General features: G+C 42.9%; 1 protein-coding gene across 5 annotated transcripts in view; it reads right to left on the bottom strand.

Moving 5' to 3' along the window:
- Positions 1-21,310, bottom strand: part of PAK1 (p21 (RAC1) activated kinase 1) — a 76,807-nt gene that overhangs the window by 30,496 nt on the left and 25,001 nt on the right. For 3 of the 5 annotated variants that reach the window (XM_069808572.1, XM_069808571.1, XM_069808573.1), the window contains exons 2-3: positions 19,559-19,637; positions 4,122-4,332 (exon numbers count right to left, since the gene is read on the bottom strand). In XM_069808572.1, coding sequence (XP_069664673.1) covers positions 4,122-4,311 — 190 coding nt within the window. In that variant the 5' untranslated portion in view covers positions 4,312-4,332; positions 19,559-19,637. Of the gene's footprint in view, positions 1-4,121; positions 4,333-10,993; positions 11,362-19,558; positions 19,638-21,310 lie in introns of those variants that run through there. The other 2 variants (XM_069808575.1, XM_069808574.1) reach the window with 2 other exon arrangements.

The following is a 21,310-nucleotide window of genomic DNA, read 5'->3' as shown; positions in this document are numbered from 1 at the left end:
AGAGTTGCCAAGGGGAAGGAGGAGAGAAAGCTGCAATGCTGGAGGAGCCATCACAGAGGGGGAAGCTAGGAGGAGACAGAAGCAGCTGCTGGGTAGCAGATGGTGAGCATCTGCAGCACGGAGGCCTGCCAAAAAAGGAACAAGCAGCTGCATCCAGCAGGTATACAGAAAAAGCTGCATGCACTAGTGGTGGATGGAAAGCAAGAAGAAAAGAGATGCAAAGAGCCAGCGGCACCATATTCTATAGACCTGTCTACAGGATCAGTCCATTCCTCCAAGCCAAAGAGCAGGGTGTCAGCTCAGCCTAGAAGCCCATCGCTCAGGTGAGGAAGAAGAGGGCACCTATACTAGCACCACTGTGCTAGAGTGCTACATGGGTGATCCACGCCAACACATGTCCAGGATGACTGCCACAGTAGATTTGAATGTGTCCCTAAAAAGCTTAAGGGCATTAAGTTGCTATCCAGAAGTCAATACACTTAGGTGTTTTTTTGTTCTACGTTCAGACAGTCTGAGTTTCCTGCCACACACCCAAATCCCAACTTCTCTGCAACCAACTGTTCCACTATCCATTCAACCAGCAAACTGAGATGACTGCTCACTGCCAACTTACACAAAGCAGGAGATGATGGCCTGAATGAGCCTCAGCTATACAAAGCAATAAAAACAGTTCTGGAGCAACTGATTAAATAATATAATGGCCTGTCACATCAACACTCCAGCTCTCTGTTCATGTTCGACACATAGGTAGAGAGTTTCAGTATGGCTACACTGCAATATAGAAACAGGAAGAGATTTTTCTGCATTTATTACTTATGTTGTTTTCATACCTCTGAAGCAGTTAATGTTCTCCCAATTATCTTCGTTTTCTGCAACCATTTCCCACAGCATCTCAACCCTTTGCATTTTCCCTGACACTCAACAACCCTTTGGGACAGCTGCCACAAACTCATGCTAAAATCACTTTGCCTTAGCAATAATGTTACAGCAGGTGAAACCATAACTGCTCTGTACACATTTTTAAATTTGCCTGCCTGCCACACTCAGAGTTTTATAGTACCCAGACTGAATTCACCATCATGTGAATACACATGAAAGCTGGCACATGAATTCAGAGGTTTTCTTCCAGCAGTCTCGGACGACAATGAACTTCAGAAGCTTTTGATCCAAAATCTGACAGATATAAAAGCCTAAATGTATTAAAACCATTAATAACACAACTGCTTTTTGTAGCATTCAAAACCTCACACATTTGACCTTGTTACAAGAGCCACCCATAAAGTTTCCTTATGATGCTCTGGCAACTTGAGCTGCAACTAGGAAACATGACATCCTACCATGAAGTAAGCCTGTGACCCCATCCTGAAGCATACTGAGATGAGAAAAGTCTTCTCCACTGGTAACACTGTGTGAAGTGCTCCCCGTGTCACCACAGAAAGGGCTCCCAGGCACTGCAAACTGTCACCTTGTGGGTAAAACCCTGCCTCCATGCAAAGCTGCAGCTGAACTCAGCAAAGCTCAGAGGAGCTAAATGTGCCAAATTCATACCCTCAACTAGGACACTGATCAGCTTTGCGCCCAAGAAACTTCAGATGTTCACAGCTCCTGTTGAAAGCAACAAGTCACATAAGCTCTGCATCCATTTGGATAGAACTCACCCAGTATTAAGCTGACAGGTTTTTTTAAATAACAGGTTTAGGATTTAGGCTGGGACTGAGGAAATCAGGACTATAAATTACATCCTAAATTTTGCAAGCACAGCATGACGCCTAGCAAGGGGACACAGCTCAATGGGAAGTGTACAAACATGTATGAGGCCCAGGATTTAAGCCCCATGTGTCCTTTACACCATGGCTCTGTTTGTGCACAGAGGTAGCACAATGGAAAAGACACTTTCCAAAGCACCTTCAGCTAGAACTGACCTTCTTGACCCATCAACCTGTAAAAGATGTCCCCCCCGTGTTGGCCTCCCCTCTGATCTGGACCCACAAGCTCTCAACAGGTCTGTCGCCTGCTCCACAGCAGGACTCCATATGTTTGAGCTGCACTTTTGCATATTAGCACAACTCCTTCACCATCTTTCCCACCTATCTTTCGTAAAGTGCCTGCTCCAGCACTGTTCCCTGCCCAGAGTAAAGAGCTACCACTTCTCTGAAGGGATTGACAGCATCAACTTCAACCACTCTCAGACTACAATATAAAAGCCCAGGTCCATATTTGCTAGCAAAATTAACCGCTGAGCATTTCAAATCTTTGCAGATTCTTTGCAACCCCAGCAGATGTTAAACACAACCACTGGCTTCCCTGACTAAAGATCCAAAGGTCATGGATTTGCCCAAAATTACATTCCTCTAACTGAAGGGAAACCAACTTCCCTTTTAGTCCAGCCAAATTAACAAATGACACCCAAATTATTTCAGGCACAAACCAAAGGGACTGTCTGAACACCTGGGAATTTCATTAATGTTTAAGCAGCAGGAGGCACTGGGAATTTAGTTGTCATCATGAGATTAGAAAAAGTTTTCATAAGATGAAAATCAACCAATCTGAAGCGAAGGTGACAGTGTTAAAGGTATTTTTTACTCAACAGGAATTAGAGGACAGACGCAACCATTCTCATTTGGGCAGGTGTATTGCAACAGAAGGCTCTGCTGGGCTTGGCTAAACAGAAATCTCTCACGTCTTGAAGCATCTGCCACGTTGGCCAATCTTCAGTAAACACAGGCATCTTCAAATCAGTGGCAGTCTGTCTGCTGATTTTACCCAAACCATTCACTTTTGCAGCTCTCCTTTAAAATCCAGTTCAAACTAGCATTTCAGGTTGTATTTCTTTTACTCTCTTATAAATTTCAGGTGATTTCTTTGTTCTCTGCAACTGTTGAGCCTAGAGATTTAAAACCCCCACTCCCTTAAGTAAGCCAACACAAAAATCCTGCAGCTTTTTAGGATTAATACTCGTAATGGCAAGTTCTAACCGAGATCTGGCAAACTTTTAACATTGAGTTCATGGGTTTCTGGATTGCAGATTCAAAAATCCACATCTGTAAAACAATTCAAAGTTGCCAAAGGTATCAGATAATAACAATAATGAATGCTCCAATATTTTGTAGAAAATGAACCTACATCTTGCTTATTTAAAGCAGTGAAACTATGACTACAATTAGTCTTTTCACAAATAAAAATTAAGGAGGCAGCCTCCCTCCTGAAGCCCAGGAAGCTGAAGATACCGAGGCTTGACTTCAGTTACCCAGTGTCCAGATACCATTGCAATGCAGACTCTACAAAAAGCTGAGGTATTAGAAAGAGGAACTCCAAAAAAATAGGTCAGATATAAAAAGAAACCAGCACATATTAGGGGATGGAGATATTTTTTTCTTACATCACTTCAAAAGGTTAATGAGAGAGGTTTTTTAAATATCCTGATCTTAAAAATTAGAATTTCATGTACAGTTCACAGTTCCTATCTCCATTTCCATCTGTCACAGTCCCTATAACAGGAGAAAAATCCTTCAGTTCACAAGAAATGTACAAGAATTTGCAGTAACAGATTATTCTTAACAGCAAGTAGACAATGCCTGACCCAAACACTAGAACAAAGTGACCATGCAGTAACATATGACAGGCCTGGCAGGAGATGGCCTGTTAGTCATGCTTAACCCAAATTATTTGCTGCTTAGAACACCAAAACAAGCAAAAGACCTCCCCCTGCTCCCCAACAAAGGAATTGCCAATGCCAGCTTTAAATGGCCAACTTGTAGTTGGTACAAAAATTTATAATTTTCAAGACCATTAAGGAAAATTCAGGCTGGGGGGTGGTAGAGCTAGTCCCAGTTTTCAGGGACACTGTTCTTGTAATTTAAGGGGAAGGAAAAAAAAGGAAAAAAAAAAAAAAAGCACGAAACAGATTAAGCAGGATGGATTAAATGTGGCAGGATTAATCATTAGAAAAAACAGGTCTACAGCCAGCACCTTATGTACCCCAAAATGACCAAGACAGTTGTGCAGGAAACAAACACACAACATTTTCTAAAACCTAAACCATCACTAAGCATCAGGTGCTCAACTAAGGTCTTTCAGAGCAACATTCAGACAGGAGGTTTATAAGAGACAAAATACTGTACTTTTATCTCCTGGTAAAATAGAACGGTAAAATCGGTCCTTCCTTTTCTTTTCCTCTGGGTTGGGAGGCAAAGGTTTTGAGCCATGGTTTAAAGTCCCAGCATCTTTGCTTCCTGATCCAATCATAGTGCTGGTATTTCTCATTGGAGGAGCAGGCGGTTTGTCTTCTGTTTCAACTCCATTGTTAGACATCTTCAGTTGCAGAGGCTGTTACTAGGAATAGGAAAAAGAAAAGAAATAAGAAGCCTTATTTGTTTGTTTTTTGTGAACTAGAATCATACACTGTCAAATAAACCACAAGCAGGTATTTGCAGACTAGCCTGTAACCTCATATCAACACAGACCGAGCATTAATGCAACAAATTCTACTTAAACTCCAATTTTTTTCTGTTAACAAGACTGCGTTCAAGTGTTTGCATTATTGATCATTAAGAAAAGCCTGTTTCAGGATACAGCCAATTCTCAAGGAAACCTTGGAGTAGAACTGCAGGGTGGGGAGGCAGAGCAATAAATACGAGATAGCAAAGAGCAGGGATACCCAAGAGGAGCCAACAAGTTGCCAAGCTTGTAAGACCTCTCAGATCCATGCTGGTTCCACTGAAAACTATGTCAAAAGATTTGCATCAGTCTCCAGCAACAGCGTGATACAGAGAAACTGAAGTTTGCACTCAGAGTTTCAATGCAGCCACTCGGGCTCCTTTGCTAAAAAGCTGCTGAACTGGTTCAGAGGCAGAGATGGCCAGGAAGCTGCAGAGCTGTACCCTCATCGTCTCAGGTGCAGCGCCACGGCCCTCGTGGGTCCCAAGCTGGCCCTGGGCTTTCCACAGTAGCGGCACGCTTCAGGCACAATTCAAACCACCAGAAAGTTGACTGCATTTTGTTCTGTTGGAAGGGTCAAACAAAACTAGATCCCCAACACACACATAAATCCTTAAGTAAATAATCCCTGCTGTGCGGACTTAAAGAGGGAAGCTTAGGAACAGAGTAATAGATTATTCTGCAACAACTAGCTTGTTCCACCCAAATGAGATCAGCATTACTCCAGACACAGCCTGGCTGCAGCGAGATCCTTCTGGAAACTGGAATTCATCTGCATTATGTTCTCAAAAGAAAGTTGGGAGTTAACTGCAGAACAAAGACCAAAGCAGGAACAGTTTCTGTTTGGGTGGAAAAAGCAGTTCAACAGCTTTATGAATTTCACAAGCAGTAAAGGAGGATGTTTCGCTCAGGGCAAATAATTGAGTGGCAGAAAGTCAAAAGTGGTTTGCTCTCCACAAGTGAGATGTCCAGTTACAAAGCCGAGATCACTGCTGCCTTCCAGGGAGCTGCTTTTCCACAGGATAGGCTCAGAGGAACCACACTGGGTCACACTCCAAACAGATCCCACAACCATACCACAGTCCTACAACCACACACGAGCCAGCCAGTCTTCTTTGGCCAAGTTACAGATGCTCAGCATAACCGGCAAGATTTGGACCCAGGATACACTGCTCTCACAGCTGCAGGGAGCTAAAAAAGCCAAATGCTGCCCACAGAGGGCACTTAGCAGCACTATGTTAGACTTTGCTGAAAGCAGCGGTTCCCTAGCTGTCACCTGCCAAGCTGTGGCTGGTCTGCAGCTCCACCTTCTCCCTCCACTTCTTTGGTTACCAGTTTCTTCACACTTGCTCTTAAATGGGAGGGCTGGCAGTACTGCGCAGCCCATAAGGCTTTGGACAAGCCTTTGCACACAGGGAGCTTTGTAAGAGGTTTGACCCCAACGCTGCTTCCTCCCAACACAACCATGCAATGGAATTTTAAATTACAGCATTTGGGGTATTGATTTTAATGGTGGGATAATTTTGGCATTTGGGAGGGGCGAGGGGAAATTAGCTGTGCATTTGTCTGGGTGTGTTCTGGCATGTGCCCTGTGCATCTCCCATCACTCATGCTTCAGCCTCATGCCATTCTCCAGTATAAAACAGAGCAGAACTAAGTGACAGCTGGAGTGCCAGCCATGAAGTGGTGCAAAAGACAACTCCCCCTGTCTAAGCAGTGGAAAAAAGTCTGAACTAAAACCCAACTGGTAAATTTGGCAGTCACTGCTGCATACATATCTTGTGCAAGATGAAGACAGTGAGGCCTCACTGATGGGCTTTGCACATCGCAGTGTCAGTGGCTGGTACTGAACTGGCACTGAACTGGCACAACTAAAGCATTTGAAATGACATAAGCAGAAGCGCTACAGAAGAGCTGCTTTCTTTACATTGATGCTTATTTAACCATGAGAAAGGAAATTGCTGGGAGGGTGCTAGGAATATGCTGCAAATAGGGAAGCAGAAGGAAAAGGAATGTTATCAGCTCTATGCCTGCCAAATGGCCCTCCCCAGGAGCAGGCATTACATGTGCTACTGCAACACTATGATTTACCCCACAGGGGTTTGAATAAAGGTGCATCCAAAGATCCCCTCACCAGCCAGTCTTCCTGGAGCTGCAGGCATGGCTGAGATGGCAGGGGAGATTGCCTCATTGCTTTGTCCCTTTCCCACCGAGCAGAGAGGTGAGCAGGTGAGAATCGGTGCTTGCTGCCTGCTGTCAGAGGCACGGGACTAAGCAGGGGACAGAGTAAAGTTTACTGTATTGGGGAATAGATGCAACATCAGACCTAAGGGTGGTACAAGGAAGACAACAGAGCAGCACGTGGCTCCAGGCTGGAGAAAAATAAGTGAGAAGAGGAAGAACCCTCCCCAGATGATAGGCAGAGGCTGGCCTACTGCTGCAGGAAAGAAAAGAACATAAGGAAAAAAAAGAAAAAAAAAAAAAAAGAAAATTAAAAAAAAAAACCATCCATGAAAACCTAAGAATAACCTCTGGATGTCAAGCATCCTCACTCTCAATTCCACCAGTGCAAAACCCCAGGAACATCTGCTCACAGTTTCTTCAATATAAAAGGATTTTTCAAAATCTCTCAGTCAGCAACGATAGAGCACAAGTGAATTACTGTTTTACCGCAGGGCTAGAAACACTGGCAGTACAAGCTCTTGTTTATCTTACATTATTCCCTGAATGAGCAAGTAACTGCTCAGAAGTTATGTAGTTTAACAAACAATATTGTTTTACACCTATTTGATAACTGCAGCTTTCATGTGGGCAAAGCCTACAGTACACCCTTTCCTTTCTTCTCCATCGCTCAAGCACCCATACCCTCCTCCTTATCAAAGTCTTATGTTTGGAGTTACGAGAGCTATTTAATCTGTTTGGAGATGGGGGGGTGAGACAAATCCTTCAACCCACAAAACTGAGAGACTGATTGTACGGAAGTTATATGCTGTAACAGCAGCACTATCCTAGAGGGTTCCCAAAAGCCTTTTCCCACTACATATTTAAAGGGAAAACCAAAAACCTGCTTACATGAGTCCTCCCACTGCGATACAGAGACACAGTCTACCCCCAAACTCAGCATGGTTATACTTTAAACTTCTGTTGGCTTCAAAGTATGTGGAGGAAACCCTGTCTTGACAGAATTACACCCACCTCTCCAGGGCTTTACAGCTAAGCTGAGTGCTGGAGCACGAAGCCATACTGAGTGGTTACAGAGGTGGCTATCTCCCTCACCATAGCCTTGTTGACTGCGCAAATTCTCTTCTTCCTAAAATAATCTCCTTGCCAATCCACACGTAAGCAGGCTTTAAGCAACTCCCCTTGTGTAGGCCCTGCTCAAATTCTGTGCACCAGGCAATTGCTTCACCAGCCGGCATAACATCAGCGCTATGCCACTGAAGTGAGTCACTCTGCTTGGCGCAATCAGGAACACAAAGTGTCACTGGACGGAGTACCTTCCTTCTTCACACCCGCATGACTGTGCTTTGAGAAATTCATCTTATGTTTCCATAATATGATTAAGTGAACAGTGGAAGCAATGAAACAGCACGTGAACTTTTCAACTGCAGTCAGATGAGGGAATACTTTTTAGCTGCAGACACAATTATTCTCAACTACTATATATATTAAAATACCAGCAGTCAAACCAAACCCCACAGACACCATTAGGAAGGCATAGTCGTGATATAGGACTATTGTTTCTACAGCCATTTGGGAGTATTGAAAGTTTGAGTTGTTTCAGCACACAATACTTATGAAAAGTTTTATTACATACTGCAACCTGTGACTGCCATAAGCCAAGTAATGGTGGCCTTCAAATGCTCCCTGCCCCTCCCCACCAATTCTTGAAGCCCATTAAGCTAAATTAGATTACCCCAGCCTCAACAGAGTCGAACAGCAGACCTGACAAACTCTCCTTTCACACCTACAAAACACTTCTGCAGACAGGAAAGAGTGACAGACAACCACACACAAGGGGACCAGAGATTCAGGAAACCACTTAGCAGTTCAAGACAGAGCAAGCGGAGGTACTGAACAGAAGATGGCACCCACAGGTGCCAACAGCAGTGTCCAAGAGTTCAGAGTACACAGACGTGCAAAGATGTGTGCGGTGCCAACAGCAGTGTCCAAGAGTTCAGAGTACACAGACGTGCAAAGATGTGTGCAGGTCTGCTGATATGCGTTAAGTATATATGGCTCAAAATCATGAAGTTTATGCCCGTAGTTTTCCTGTAATACAGGCACAGGCTCCTGAACCATTCATCTAGCAGAATGGGACCCCAACATATATGGAGCCTTCTGGCAGCACTGTGTGTAACACACACACACCCCCCCCAAAACAAAAAACAAAAAAAACCAACAACAACAACAACAACAAAAAAAAAAGAGAACAAAGATCCTCTATTTATGTCATTTTTCCTTCTGGTAAACCACATCATTTCAAACCTAATGCTCCATGCTGAACTGTAAGTTTCTATCAAGCTGGTTGTGTTTTCTTTGCATTCCTTAGCAAGACAGGCAGATGACTGATTGCTAAAACAGAAAGCAATTAAAAAGTCAGAGGAGCTGAAACCTACGCTACAGTAGATGCCATAAAGATAACTATGTCCAACGCATACTAATTGCTGGAGTCAACACGAAAACTCATAAAAGAGCCATCTATAATTCATGCAGTCTGGCAAGACAGTAGCTGTAAGTTACTCACTACAACTTACAGATGAATAAACTATATTAAACAAGAGAGGGGGGAGGGAGATGCTCAGCAACTGTTTTTCCCTCTCTGCCTACTAACAGAAGGAAATCTCACATTTTTCCAAGATACTATTTTCCGTTGTTGCCAGGGTGAGGAAAGGGTGTCTTGCCTACAAAAAAGGCAGGAGGAGTCTTGACCTTTAATTGAGTTGATCCTGATCAGAACGAGCGGTTTACCACTGCACCAGTATCCCTGCACCCTTCCACCCTATGGCTAGAGATTGCTCGTGCACACATACAGCTAAAATCTCCTTCCTCCTCACACTGCTCTGGTGGGAAGGAGCAGGGGCCATCCCCGGCTCTGTTCAAACACATTGCAAACAGCAGATTCCCTCCCCGTGTGTCACGCTTTCAGCCAAATCCCAGCAGAAAATTAACAGCAGAGTTTACCAGCTGGGTTTCGATACAGGATGAAAAGACACTAATTCAGGTTTTTCCTTTATTACTTTACATGGGGCTAAGTTTCAGTCTTACATTGAAGGAAAGGCATCCTGCATGTGTTCCACCTGAAAAAAAGAGGCAAGAGGTGTCCTTATGGGATCTGGGACACATGCTGTGACAGAAAAGAGCAGCAGCAGCAATACATACACCCTGAGGGAGGACAGACTGATCGTCACATTTAGAGGTGATTAAAAAACCCAGAAACTGTAGCACCTAGCTGTCTCAACCAGCCAGTTACTGCACACCTGAGTGCTGTGCAAGTATGCCAATTGAACAAAAAAAAGAAGGTCAAGGGCCATCAATGCATCAGCCCAGACCCAACATTTATATGTGAATTAAAAAAACCCATATTTTCATAAAGTTCTAATAAAGAAAGGATTACAAAACAGCAGTGTTTCCTCATCTATCTTTAGAATTTACCTGTTAGACCCCTACAGGTGCTGCCAACACCTAGAGATGCAGATGAAATAGCTAAATTAAATGAAATAATAATCATTAGAAGCAAGTACACATTTAAAAGAGAGTGTATTCACTGCTACAGCCAGAGTGGGTGCGTGTGAGGAGGGGGAAGGGAGACACACTCTCATGGCAGATAGCCAACTACTGGTTGCAGTCTTGCTCCACTGCCAGCATTATTTCCATAGTGCTAGACATAAAGGATGACTGACCAGTTACAACTCAACAGGAATGCTGGAGGACTCCATGGCTTGGAATATGAAAAGCCAAAAGACTGGGAGGGCCCTTTTAAAAAAAGCCTTTAATTCAACCCCAATTGTTTGGGCTAAATGAAAGAACTGCTGGGTGGGATTCCCTAGCCCGCATTTTGCAGGAGGACATGGACACCATCCCAGCGGCCACTACTTCTGGGCCGGAGAGCTGTAAAATCTCTCCCTGGGCAGATACACATGCTAACCCATCGTACCACACAGATACGCTTCTAAAGAAGAACAGACTAATTATAACAGCTCGATTCCTAGCAACAGAGCAGAGTTCTCCTTTCACTCAAGTTAAGGAAGCTTCTTTCTGTTTTGTTCAAAATAATCAAGGCCCAGCTTTCTCCAGCTTCCACGGTGTGGGCCCATGCATGACCGCTGTGACAGTAACCCAGACACACAGAGGGTTTCAGTAGCACTGGGGCGGGTCAAGCCCTTTCCACCAGATTAGGCTTGAATCCAAAACTATAGACAGGCAACACCAGCTTAAATTGCCATGTTTCAATTTAGCTTCGGTTGTTTCATGAATAACTGACAGTGTCAAACAATAACCATTTCGCAGTCAATGCCAGCTATGTCCGAGTACCTGGAGTACACGGTGAACTCACCTTATTTGTGCTGCAGTCAGGTAGCTCAAGCTTTGAAAGCTGCAGAGACCAGCTCCAGCTGTTCTGTCCCTGGGCAGCAGCCTGCTCGTTTTGACTAAGCACTTACCCCATTCTAACAGTGCTTTTAAACAGCCCACGAGAAATAAATTGTATCCATATTTAAAAAAAAAAAAAAAGAAAAAAAAAAAAAGAAAATCCAAGCTGAGACAGAAGGAACCAAGAGTATAATTTTTAAAAGTTCTCAGCCCACAAATCATCCTCCTTATTTCCTCATCTCCAGACGTGCTGTCTTCCCTCCCCCAGCTACATGCCTGAACAAGCAAGTTTGCTGTTGCAGATGTCAGGACAGCCTCCCTTTTCCACCACCATACAGGGCAGCCTTGGCTCTGGTTCCACTTTCGCTCACAGGAAGGCAGGGCTTCAACCGCACAATTCAAAGTAGCGACTAGAGTTGGAGCTTGCTAAGCAGGGTGGGAAAAATAAAGGGCCCTTATGTCAAAGCATACCCAAAGTCCATATAAGCAGGTTTCCTGGAGGAAATCTGTGTTCCAGAGGAAATCACTAGATGCAGCATAAAGAAAATATATTAACACACACACTGCTACTCTCCAACTAAGTTACTTGGCTCTAGAGTCCAAACTGCACGTTAGCAGCAACAGCAACTGAAAGCAGCCAAATCATGAATCGTTTTTCCATTCAAAAGTTTCCAATCCAGAAGATGAACATAGAGCACAGAGCTCAGAATTAAGCCCTTCTATCCCCTCATGTGGAATAATTCTGAGTACAATGTATTCACTTTTTAAATACACATAGGTATTTGCAAAAACTGCACCTCATTAAACGCAGAGATTTGACATTTGCCATTTAGCAGCGGGGGTGGGGGTAAGACATATGTCAGAAAACTAGAACATTGTCAGGTCAAGTCAACAACATCCCCCACACACAGAGGACACTGTAATGCAGTGGTTAGCAAAAAGCCACAGTACGTAAATAGCAGAAAGTTTGTATTAACCTGTAAAAGGTGAGTTTTTCTGAGGAGAAGAGACACAAAGGCAGAGACCTGCAAAGAGGAAACCAATGTTCTTAAGTGCAAAACTCATTCAACTCCTTTCTTGCTGGGAAACTAAACAGCAAGAAGACAACACAAGCATCGTTAGCAGATGAAGCCATCCAAGAGCCTCAATTAGATAAACTGAGGGGGAAATGCCACAACAGTTCAGTACTAATTGGAAATGCAAACATTTATCATCAGAGTAGCACTCGCTCCTGTGTATAGCTCCATTGTGTTCACTGCAGCTAATGACAGTAGGAAGCCCTGTGCTCTGTAGTATTTATGTAACGACTGGCAAAGCTGTCACATTCCCTTAATTGCTAGCCAGGATTTTCATACTGGCAGTAGTTTTCAATTAAAGGAAATCGCAAAGATTGCTTCTGTTTCACATTGCTTTGTTAAAGTTTTGGTTCTTCTTCAAAGCTGGGGAAAGAGGAAGAATGAATAATTCTCCCAAGACAGAATGAGCTCTGCATCAAACATGAGCTTTTTGTCTCTTAATTCATTTTGCCTACAAGGAAAGCACAGTCAAATACTCAGAACTGAAAGAGCTAATTTAGCACCAGTACAGACAAACAATTTGAGAACTGCACATAAATCTGCTTCAAGTTTGCAATGATTACTCCTTCAATTATGATACATATAATGCTCTAACAGCAGTTCATTTAAAAGGCAAAACGAAAAAGCCTAAGGTAGCTTAGGGTTTCCACCTAATTGAGCTTTCACAGTAGAGCCTTCTTTGCTGGCAGAGCATCAGCTCTGTGTTTATAATCATATGCCATCTAGCAAAATGCCCTACTGTATCTACTTTACAGTCCCCAGTATGTACAGAAGTAAGTGTAGCAAGTACACTGTGGCAAGGTGTTGCTTTCCTAAACTTCCCTTACTTGTACCAAGTGGACTGCAGAGCATTCATCAGCAAGAATCATCATCATTTAATTTAATGAGCAGCAGTTTGGTTTTAGGAGGTACCATCAGGCCTTTTATCACATCATTTACTCAGATCCCAATCATACTTACTGTATGTCAGTAGAGAACAGAAAGCTCTATAGGACTGGTACAAAGGAACTGCTGTTTCTGCAATATATTACGACACAACTCTGCATTAGCACTCAGTTAAATAAAGCCCATGAGCCAAGGGAACTATTTTTATTCCATTGGAAAAAAGGAAATATAAGAACATCAATTGTTGCAGTAGCAGGCCCATTTTAAGGCACTAGGTAATTAGGAGCAGGAGTTAATAACAGCACCTGAAATAGTAGGCAAGGTTTTCCTCAACATCTTTGTGTAAGTCTTTCTGGGGCACAGATCTTCTCCTGTGTTCTTGCTATGATTATCTAAGCAGCTTTAAGTAGGACGCATGGATCTTCACTGCTACCTATTTAAGACTCATTCTTTCTCATGAAGCAGCAACATCGGCTGTAGCCACAAAACCCAATCCAGTGGAGACTGATCGAGCTCCTATGCACAGCCCTGTCAGCATCTGCAGCAAGTGACTTGCTTCTTTCAATCCAATTCCCAGTGGACGAGCATCTACATCATAAAATTAGCAACAATATGAACTGCAAATTCAGCAGAATTTGGATTTCATTGATGGATGGACTGTCAGTATGCATGTTTTATTCATCTCAAGACTGCTTTGTCAGGTTGGTTGCATCTCCCCTCTGTACTTAAAATGCTAAAAATCATTTTATGGTCACTACTGAGCAGCCAAGAAGCTCTATAGACAGTGTTGTACCTTTTCTAAGTGCTAACCAAAACTCACCAGATTTCCAAATTGAAGACAGCAACCAAAGACTGATGTTCTAGGAAGCCATATGAGTCAAGGCATTTTGTTCAATGTAATATTCCCTCCCATCACTGTAAGTCACCTTGCTGAAGTCCCATGGCTACTTCCCACTAAGGTCATCAGCATGTGAATTAGCCTCGCTATGGGAGCACAGCATGCAGATGATCAAGATGCGGAGTTTTCTGATCATCCTTCCTTAATTCTAACAATGAAGATTCAAGGATGTTCACTACCAGCACACACTCATAGAGGTTCCTGCTACCTACCCATAATCCCAAAGCTTCCTCAGTGTTCAGGCACTCAAACCAATTCTCATTTCAGCATCCAGCCCAGGTTACCTGCCCACACTCTCTCTCCTATTGTAAATCCAAGGCCAGAGAGTATAAAATGGTATTTTAAATTCCATAGCTAGCACACTACAATTTCACCTCTCACCTTTACAGTAACAGCTCTGTTTGCTATAAAACTCTGTTTCCAAAACTGACTGCCCTGTTTGTAACTGCTATTTCACAGCCCAAAAGAAATCTCAGCGTTGGTCGCTGAGCATATCCAGGAGGAATACATGGGGCTGCACTTTGCAAACCAATTTTGCCCCATCCACTTTATGGCATTTACACCCTGCCTCATGTAAGTGCTGCCTCCTTCTTAATTGAAGCTCACATTCGTACACCCACTGTGGCAGAACCTGCACTAACTCCCACTTTCCTGTTCTTACACTCCTTGCAGAGTGATGCGGTGAAATCAAATATGCTGGCTGCGGGAAAGGAGATCCCATAAATCAATCCAGAACAGAGCAAGACCCTGTGGCTTAAGTAAACCCTCTCCTTTGCAAGTATGAGGTTGCTCCTTTCACTCTTTCTTTCCAGTTGTCTCCTTTGAGCTGAGTTTTCCTCCATTCCTGGTTATTCTTGTACTGCTAGTATTTGCAGGTGCTGATTCACAGCCTCCCAAGATATGCACGTTTGGCTGCTTTTATTTTTAAGAAAAGTCACTTCAGGCTGGAAATAACCATTGTTTTTCTGTGAACACTCTTCAATGTATATCTAGTTTTATCTGAGGAGCTTAAATATTCTACTTTAACAAAGCCTCAAAGTTTTATCAGTCTCTGTTGCTCTATTAAAATATTGTAAAACAGACATACAAATTTGTGGCCTGCCATTGTGGTAGGTCCCTTTTAGCTTTAAAAATAGAAGTTAGATTTGAACCTAATATACATTCTTTAAACTTCTAACACGATTTGAATTTACATCACCATAGGTGAAACTTCCCCCTGAGGGTTTCAATCCTTAATAAAATTAAAAATCTGCAAAAAACCTAATGCTTTCATTCTGACAAAGCAGAACTGCGATATCTCAAATAGAAGTGGTCAAATCCCAAATCACAACTTTTTGAAATGGACTCTCAAAAAGCAGCCCTGAGCAAATCAGCCCACAAGTCTGTCATTTTTATGTCTTACATTATTAGCAGACAGCTTCTATCTTAGTTCTGAGATGATGTACTGTCTCCAGCCCCTGCTCTGCTGGCTCCTAACCTTCTCTCCCCCACAGAGCATCTGTATTCTGGATATTTCCTTAGAGACTCATTAACTGCTCCTTCCTCAAAGGCTAAGGTTATTGGCATTTTTCTCAGACTACATTTCTAAGTGTTCAAAAGACCTGTCAGGACAGAGAAATAAATAAATACAGAAAAATATTAATTCATCATTGCCAAGACATCGCAGGTAAAGAGAAGATGTAAGTTTTGGCTCATGTCTTTAAAGATTGTTTTCCATCTTGCATGCCTGTTTATAATCTACGTATCGTTTCACACTCTTAACATCAGTGTCCTCAGAAGGAGAGAGTGAATTAGAATATTGGTATCTCTAATTTATGAGGCAATTAGACCAATAACAACAAACCAGAGCTGAATGTATGCTCAGAATTATCTAGTTAGAATTCTATTTTAATTAAAAATCAGTCAAATAATCCTATTATCCCAAGGATGGCTTTAGGCATGGTTCCAATCCAGCACATCTTTTTTTAATCTTTTAGTTCTGCGCCCAGAAAGTGATTGAAAAAACACTCTAAACTACCAGAATGGTCCTTTCTGTACAAGTTCCTCTCCCAGTTGGAGAGCCCAGGAAGACAGAGAAATAAATGTTCCAGTGTCAGTCAGTCATTTCCTAAGCAACCCGCTTAAAAAAAAGAAATAAAAAGAAAAACAATAAAATAAAAGCAGCATACAATTCAGGCCAACAAATACAATCTTCCTGTTCTTCACCCCACTACCTGCAAACATCACCTCAAAGAGTGCCTGTATTTCCTCATATTTCCACCCTTTGCCTCCTTTCTCAAAAAGTAATATGCACCTTTCCTACAGCTGCACAGTTTATATGCTTTTACTTAAAAAAAAAAAAAGGAGAGAAAAGAAGTATTTCAGAAATCACCTTTCATTTCTGGATTTGCTCTCACATGCTCAGTGGGGCCCTGCTGCATAACAAGCATTTTATCCATAGGAGACAGCAACAGCACAAGCCAGTACAGCTGCCAGGGCCAGCTACCTGCATGTATCACTGAACTGGGGTCCAAGGGAAGACGGCAGGAGGACAGAAGGAGCGGAGCAGAGGCAGAGTATGTAATACAGTAGAGAGTGTGCATGTATAAACATATGTATATACACACATATACATACATATATACACACGTGTGTATGTGTGCATGTGTGTATGTGTGCATATGTGTATATAACTTGCACTGCCCAAGTAACTCACTTACTTTGTTTACTCCTGGACAGCGAGTATGCATCATATGACTATTTATAAAACATAATTATCCTCAAGTGATATAAAGTACAAAAAAAAAAATAAAAGAAGCTGTAAAAAGTTATAAAGAACAATAGACAGCTCTGAATTCATATTTGGTATTAGGCATTGCCTAGTTACTTCTGTAAGTATGCATACACCGGATCTTGTTTCTACTACCTGGAATCTATATTAATTTAAAGAAATAAATAAAGCAACTCCCCAGAGGCATATAAACAAGGTTATTGCCCAAATCCATGTTAACATCATGCATACAGGTTATTCAGCCACTACCACTCACTATATGGAAATACATCTAGGAATTAAACGAGAAAAGAAAACGAAGACACTTCTTGAGCCCATTTCCTCTTCCAAGACGCTTGTGGGAGGAAGGACTGGGCAGCTCAGAAAAGGTTAACCTCACAATTTCCCTTCAAGCTTGCGCAGAAGAAAGAAGAGATTCAAGGTCTTCCAATTCCAGAAACAGAAATCCTCCTCTGCAGAAGTTTTATTGTACCAGGTCAACACACAGAAGACAGTGGTGGGTCCCCAGCCATCTCCTTCACCACTCCTCATCCTGCTGAGCCCTCAAGTCTGCCAAACTCAAAGTCCAAATGCCTCTGGCTCACTGGGAGGTAGAAAAGACGCCAACAGACAAAACTGATAAAGTTCCTGAACCACTTAGACTATCTTCATGTTATTTATTTTTAGCATTTGAGTGTAGAAGTCCACGGAACTGGTGGGTAGAAATAGGTTTTGCTCATCCTGGTATTTAGTAGTAAGACTCAACTTCAGCTGTGAAGCCCTCTTGCCTCCTCCACTGCCTGCATCCCTCAAATACTGTTCGGAAATCAGGTAGGATGGTTTCAGTGTGTGTCAACAGTGCATGTGCTTATGACGAAGTGGGAAGATTTTCCTTATTACAGGCTTTCCACAGCCTTAAACTTTGAGAAAGTTTGCCTGAAGAGACAAAAGCTCACTCCTTGCTGCTAGGACAGGGAGTAGACCCAGAGCAGTCTCCATGAATATGTAAAAGTGGTGGGTGAGTGTTTCTTTTCCCCTCCCCACCCCCAAAAGAACCACAGTTACAACAACTTTTAGACCTTTACATTCAAGAAGAAAATCATTACAAAGCAGCAAGGTCTTAGCTTAACCCAGCAAATTTTTGCAGTACACAATCAGAAAGCCAGAGCAACTTGGCTTCACACACGTGCAGGATTAAGCACACCCATCCAACACTGAACCGTGCCACAGTCCTGCAGGATCAGGATCACTGCTGTGTGCAGCTTGGTGGTCACTAGGGCCAAACCCCATCTCACCCCCACACACAAACCCAGCACAGAATATTGTGGCGTGAGGCCACAGGACCATATGGCAAGAGCACCTCTGAAGACTGACTCATGCAGCCACGTGAGTACAAAGCTGACAGAAGAGGTAATACTTGGTTTGGACCTTTTCTATACCATTAGTATTTGCGCTAATTGATAGCCAACAGCAGCAGTCACTTTGATGGGAGGGCTGAACAAAAGTGACACAGCTGTCAACTGCATTCAAAGAACCAAATCCTTAAGAGTTCATCATTTTGGGGCCAGAACACAATCTATCCAGCAAGATACACGGGCTTGCAGCTTTTCTAGGGCAGAATGCTTCAGAGAGTAAGTACAGCTGACACAGACATTAAAAAACTAAGCGCGTTTGCCCGTTTCTCAGGGGGATTTAAACAGCAGGTGAGTGGGGCTGGTCTGTGGGACATGACCCTTTTTTATTTCAGCTATTTAGATGCAAATTGTTCCCCCTCTCTCCCTCCCCCTCTCAACACCATCTGTTAGCCCAGAGGTTTCGACTGTGCCTAGGGTGTAGGTTTTGGGGGAGGGGGATATAGAAAAAGCATTGAGAAAATTTCGGTTGATGCCCCTATTTCCTCTGGGGCACAGTTTAGGGGAGGAAAAAAAAAAAATCACTTTGCAATACTATTTAATTACAATGGGATTTTTCTCTCATTCTGCTGCACTTTTCCTATCAACCCCATGGATTTCCTACCCTAGAAAGCATTCCTTGTCCAGCTTTTGGCCAACAAGCAACAGTATATAGCAACACTTATAGCAGGTTGCTATGGTGTTAGCACTGGGCATGAGCTGGTATTGCAGGAAGTGTCAGAGATTCAAGGAATTAAAGTCTTAAATAATAATGATTAAGTCCTTCACTACAAGGCGCAGTATTTAATGTTCTTTAAGTGCTAGGGAAGCTACCTCATCTCTGCCTGATTTTCCCCAGTGAACAGCAATGTACTTTCAAGAACTGTTGAGAGATTTGATTCATTAAACACTTCATCCAGGGCTCTGGATTCTTCATAAAGGAAAGATTATGGGTGATGGCACAGAGTACACTTTCAGGAAGCTTTAAGATGATACAATATTGCAAGGGGTGGCTGACAGACCAGATGGGTGTGCTGCCACTCAGAGTGATATGGACAGGCTGGAGAAATGGGCCAACACCAACCTCATGAAGTTCAACAAAGGAAAATGCAAAGCCCTGCCACTCGGGAGGAATAACCTCAGGCACCAGCACAGACTGGGAGCCAACTGGCAGAAAAACAGCTGTACAGAGAAAGACCTGGGAGTCCTGGTGGACATCAAGTTGACCATGAGCCTCCAAAGCGCCTCTGCAGCAAAGAAGGTCAGCAGCATCTGGGCTGCCTTAGGAAAGACACTGCCAGCAGGTCCTTCCTCTCTGCTCAGGGCTGGTGAGACAACTGGAGAGCTGGGTCAAGTACTTGCCTCCCCAGTACGAGAGAGACATGGACATACTGTAGAGAGTCCAGCAAAGGTCCACAAAGATGATTAAGGGACTGGAGCATCTGACATACAAGAAGAGGCTGAGAGAGCTGGGACTGTTCAGCCTGCACAAGGAAAAGCTCAGGGGGATCTTATCAATGTGCGTAAATACCTGATGGAGGTGTAAAGAAGATGGAACCAGGCTCCTCTTGGTGGTATCCAGTAACAGGACAAGAGGCAACAGGCACAAACTGAAATACAGGAAATTCCATTTAAATGTAAGAAGAGGAGGGAAAGACAAAACACAAAACAAGCAAACAACAACAAAAAAACAAAACTAAAACCTTTTTTTCCCTCAGGGGACAGAACCAAACCACAGAACAGGTTGCCCAGAAAAATCATGGAGTTTCCATCCTTGGGGGTGCAAAACCCCACACTGGACATGCCCCTAAGCAAACTGTTCCAGCTGCCACCACTTTAAGTCAGGAGTTGGACTAGACTATCCACAGAAGTTCCTGCCAACCTCACCAATTCTGCAGTTACAAGCCACAAAAAGTGGCAGGGAGGCTATAAAGGAGAGATATGCCACATCATTCAAGCTACTTATCTGAAGGAAGTGGTTTTAGTCAACAGCATCAAAGGCCCCAGTTTAGCAATGAAGACAAATTAAAAGAGGTGATAAGTGACAACCTTGAGCAGAAAATCAGTAGAAGAGTTGGGATCAGTACTACAACTCCCTCATTTTGAGTTTAACGCATGAAGTAGTCCTGGTACTTGGGAGATCCAAGCTCTTGTCCCAGTTCTCACACAGACCTCATTTGTGATCTTGGAGGCACTAAGAAGCAGGAGGGGGAAGTATGAGTACTTCTTGTTTGCTCTGCCCTCCTCCAATCAATCACCTCTTTAAAGGAAAGGCAATTCAGGTAGTTACAGAGCACACAGCATGAAAAAAAATCCCTTCCAGGTGCTTCTGCAACTTCAGTTACCACAAGAAAACACATTCTCAGTTAAAAAACCAAGAAAAAGAGATCTGTGTATGCAATCCTGATAGAAAACTCAACAGCAGAGGGTAAAGGAGGGCATGGAGGGATGGGAAAACCCTTCCTCCCCCTTGGAGCCCAGATAATAGGACAGAAGAGCCCTCCCTAGCTTGAAGTATGAATAGGCAAAGACCACCTAGGGGGAAGTGGGGAAGGAAAAAAATACAGTGTGGGCTTCAGAGCCGCAACTGCAGCTCAGCAAGTTCTTAGGCTGCCCTTGCACTACATTCAACCACCTGATGGGTGACACCAAGACAGGTTCAGGCAGACTTTAATGATGATGCTCCACTGAGATGAAGGAAAGGAGCTCTTACTTCGGCTGGGAAGACTTCCTGCCAGACAAGGTTTGCACAGCAACGTTTTTTAAAGGGTTTAGGGCCTTATTCTTTTTTTACTGTTGGGATATTGTTTTGGGTTTGTGAGTGTTGCCAACATAAACACAACATTTTCCTCTTTCTTGCACAGACAGAAGAGGCCAGAACAACATACAATCTCAACTATTTGGCAACAGTCAGGAACGTCAGGTACTTACTTCTAAACTATTAACTTTTAAAATATATGCAATTCAGTATCTCTTACTGGAAAGCAATATTCTGACAACAGTTGAAGGCATGTCATAGAAATGTTTTCCTAAAAAAAATAAAAATCAATTATCTGAACAATGTTTCAAGAAATTCGTGCTGATATTTTGAAAGAATTTAAAGTTTTCAGTTTAAAATAGAAGTGGTTATATTTTCTCCATTTATGAAAAGTAGAGTTTTCAGAACATCAGCATTTCCCCTACAGAATGAGAGTCTTCTTTATGCACTGCTCTAAATCACCAGCTAATTTGTGTTTCCAGATCTCTGGCATTTCACCAGCATTACTGAGAATCTAAAGAACAG

The sequence above is a fragment of the Haliaeetus albicilla genome, chromosome 20, assembly GCF_947461875.1.
Source record: "Haliaeetus albicilla chromosome 20, bHalAlb1.1, whole genome shotgun sequence".
Classification (NCBI taxonomy): Eukaryota; Metazoa; Chordata; class Aves; order Accipitriformes; family Accipitridae; genus Haliaeetus; species Haliaeetus albicilla.
Note: the sequence above shows the minus strand (reverse complement) of the source record. Positions and strands in the feature narration are given on the sequence as shown.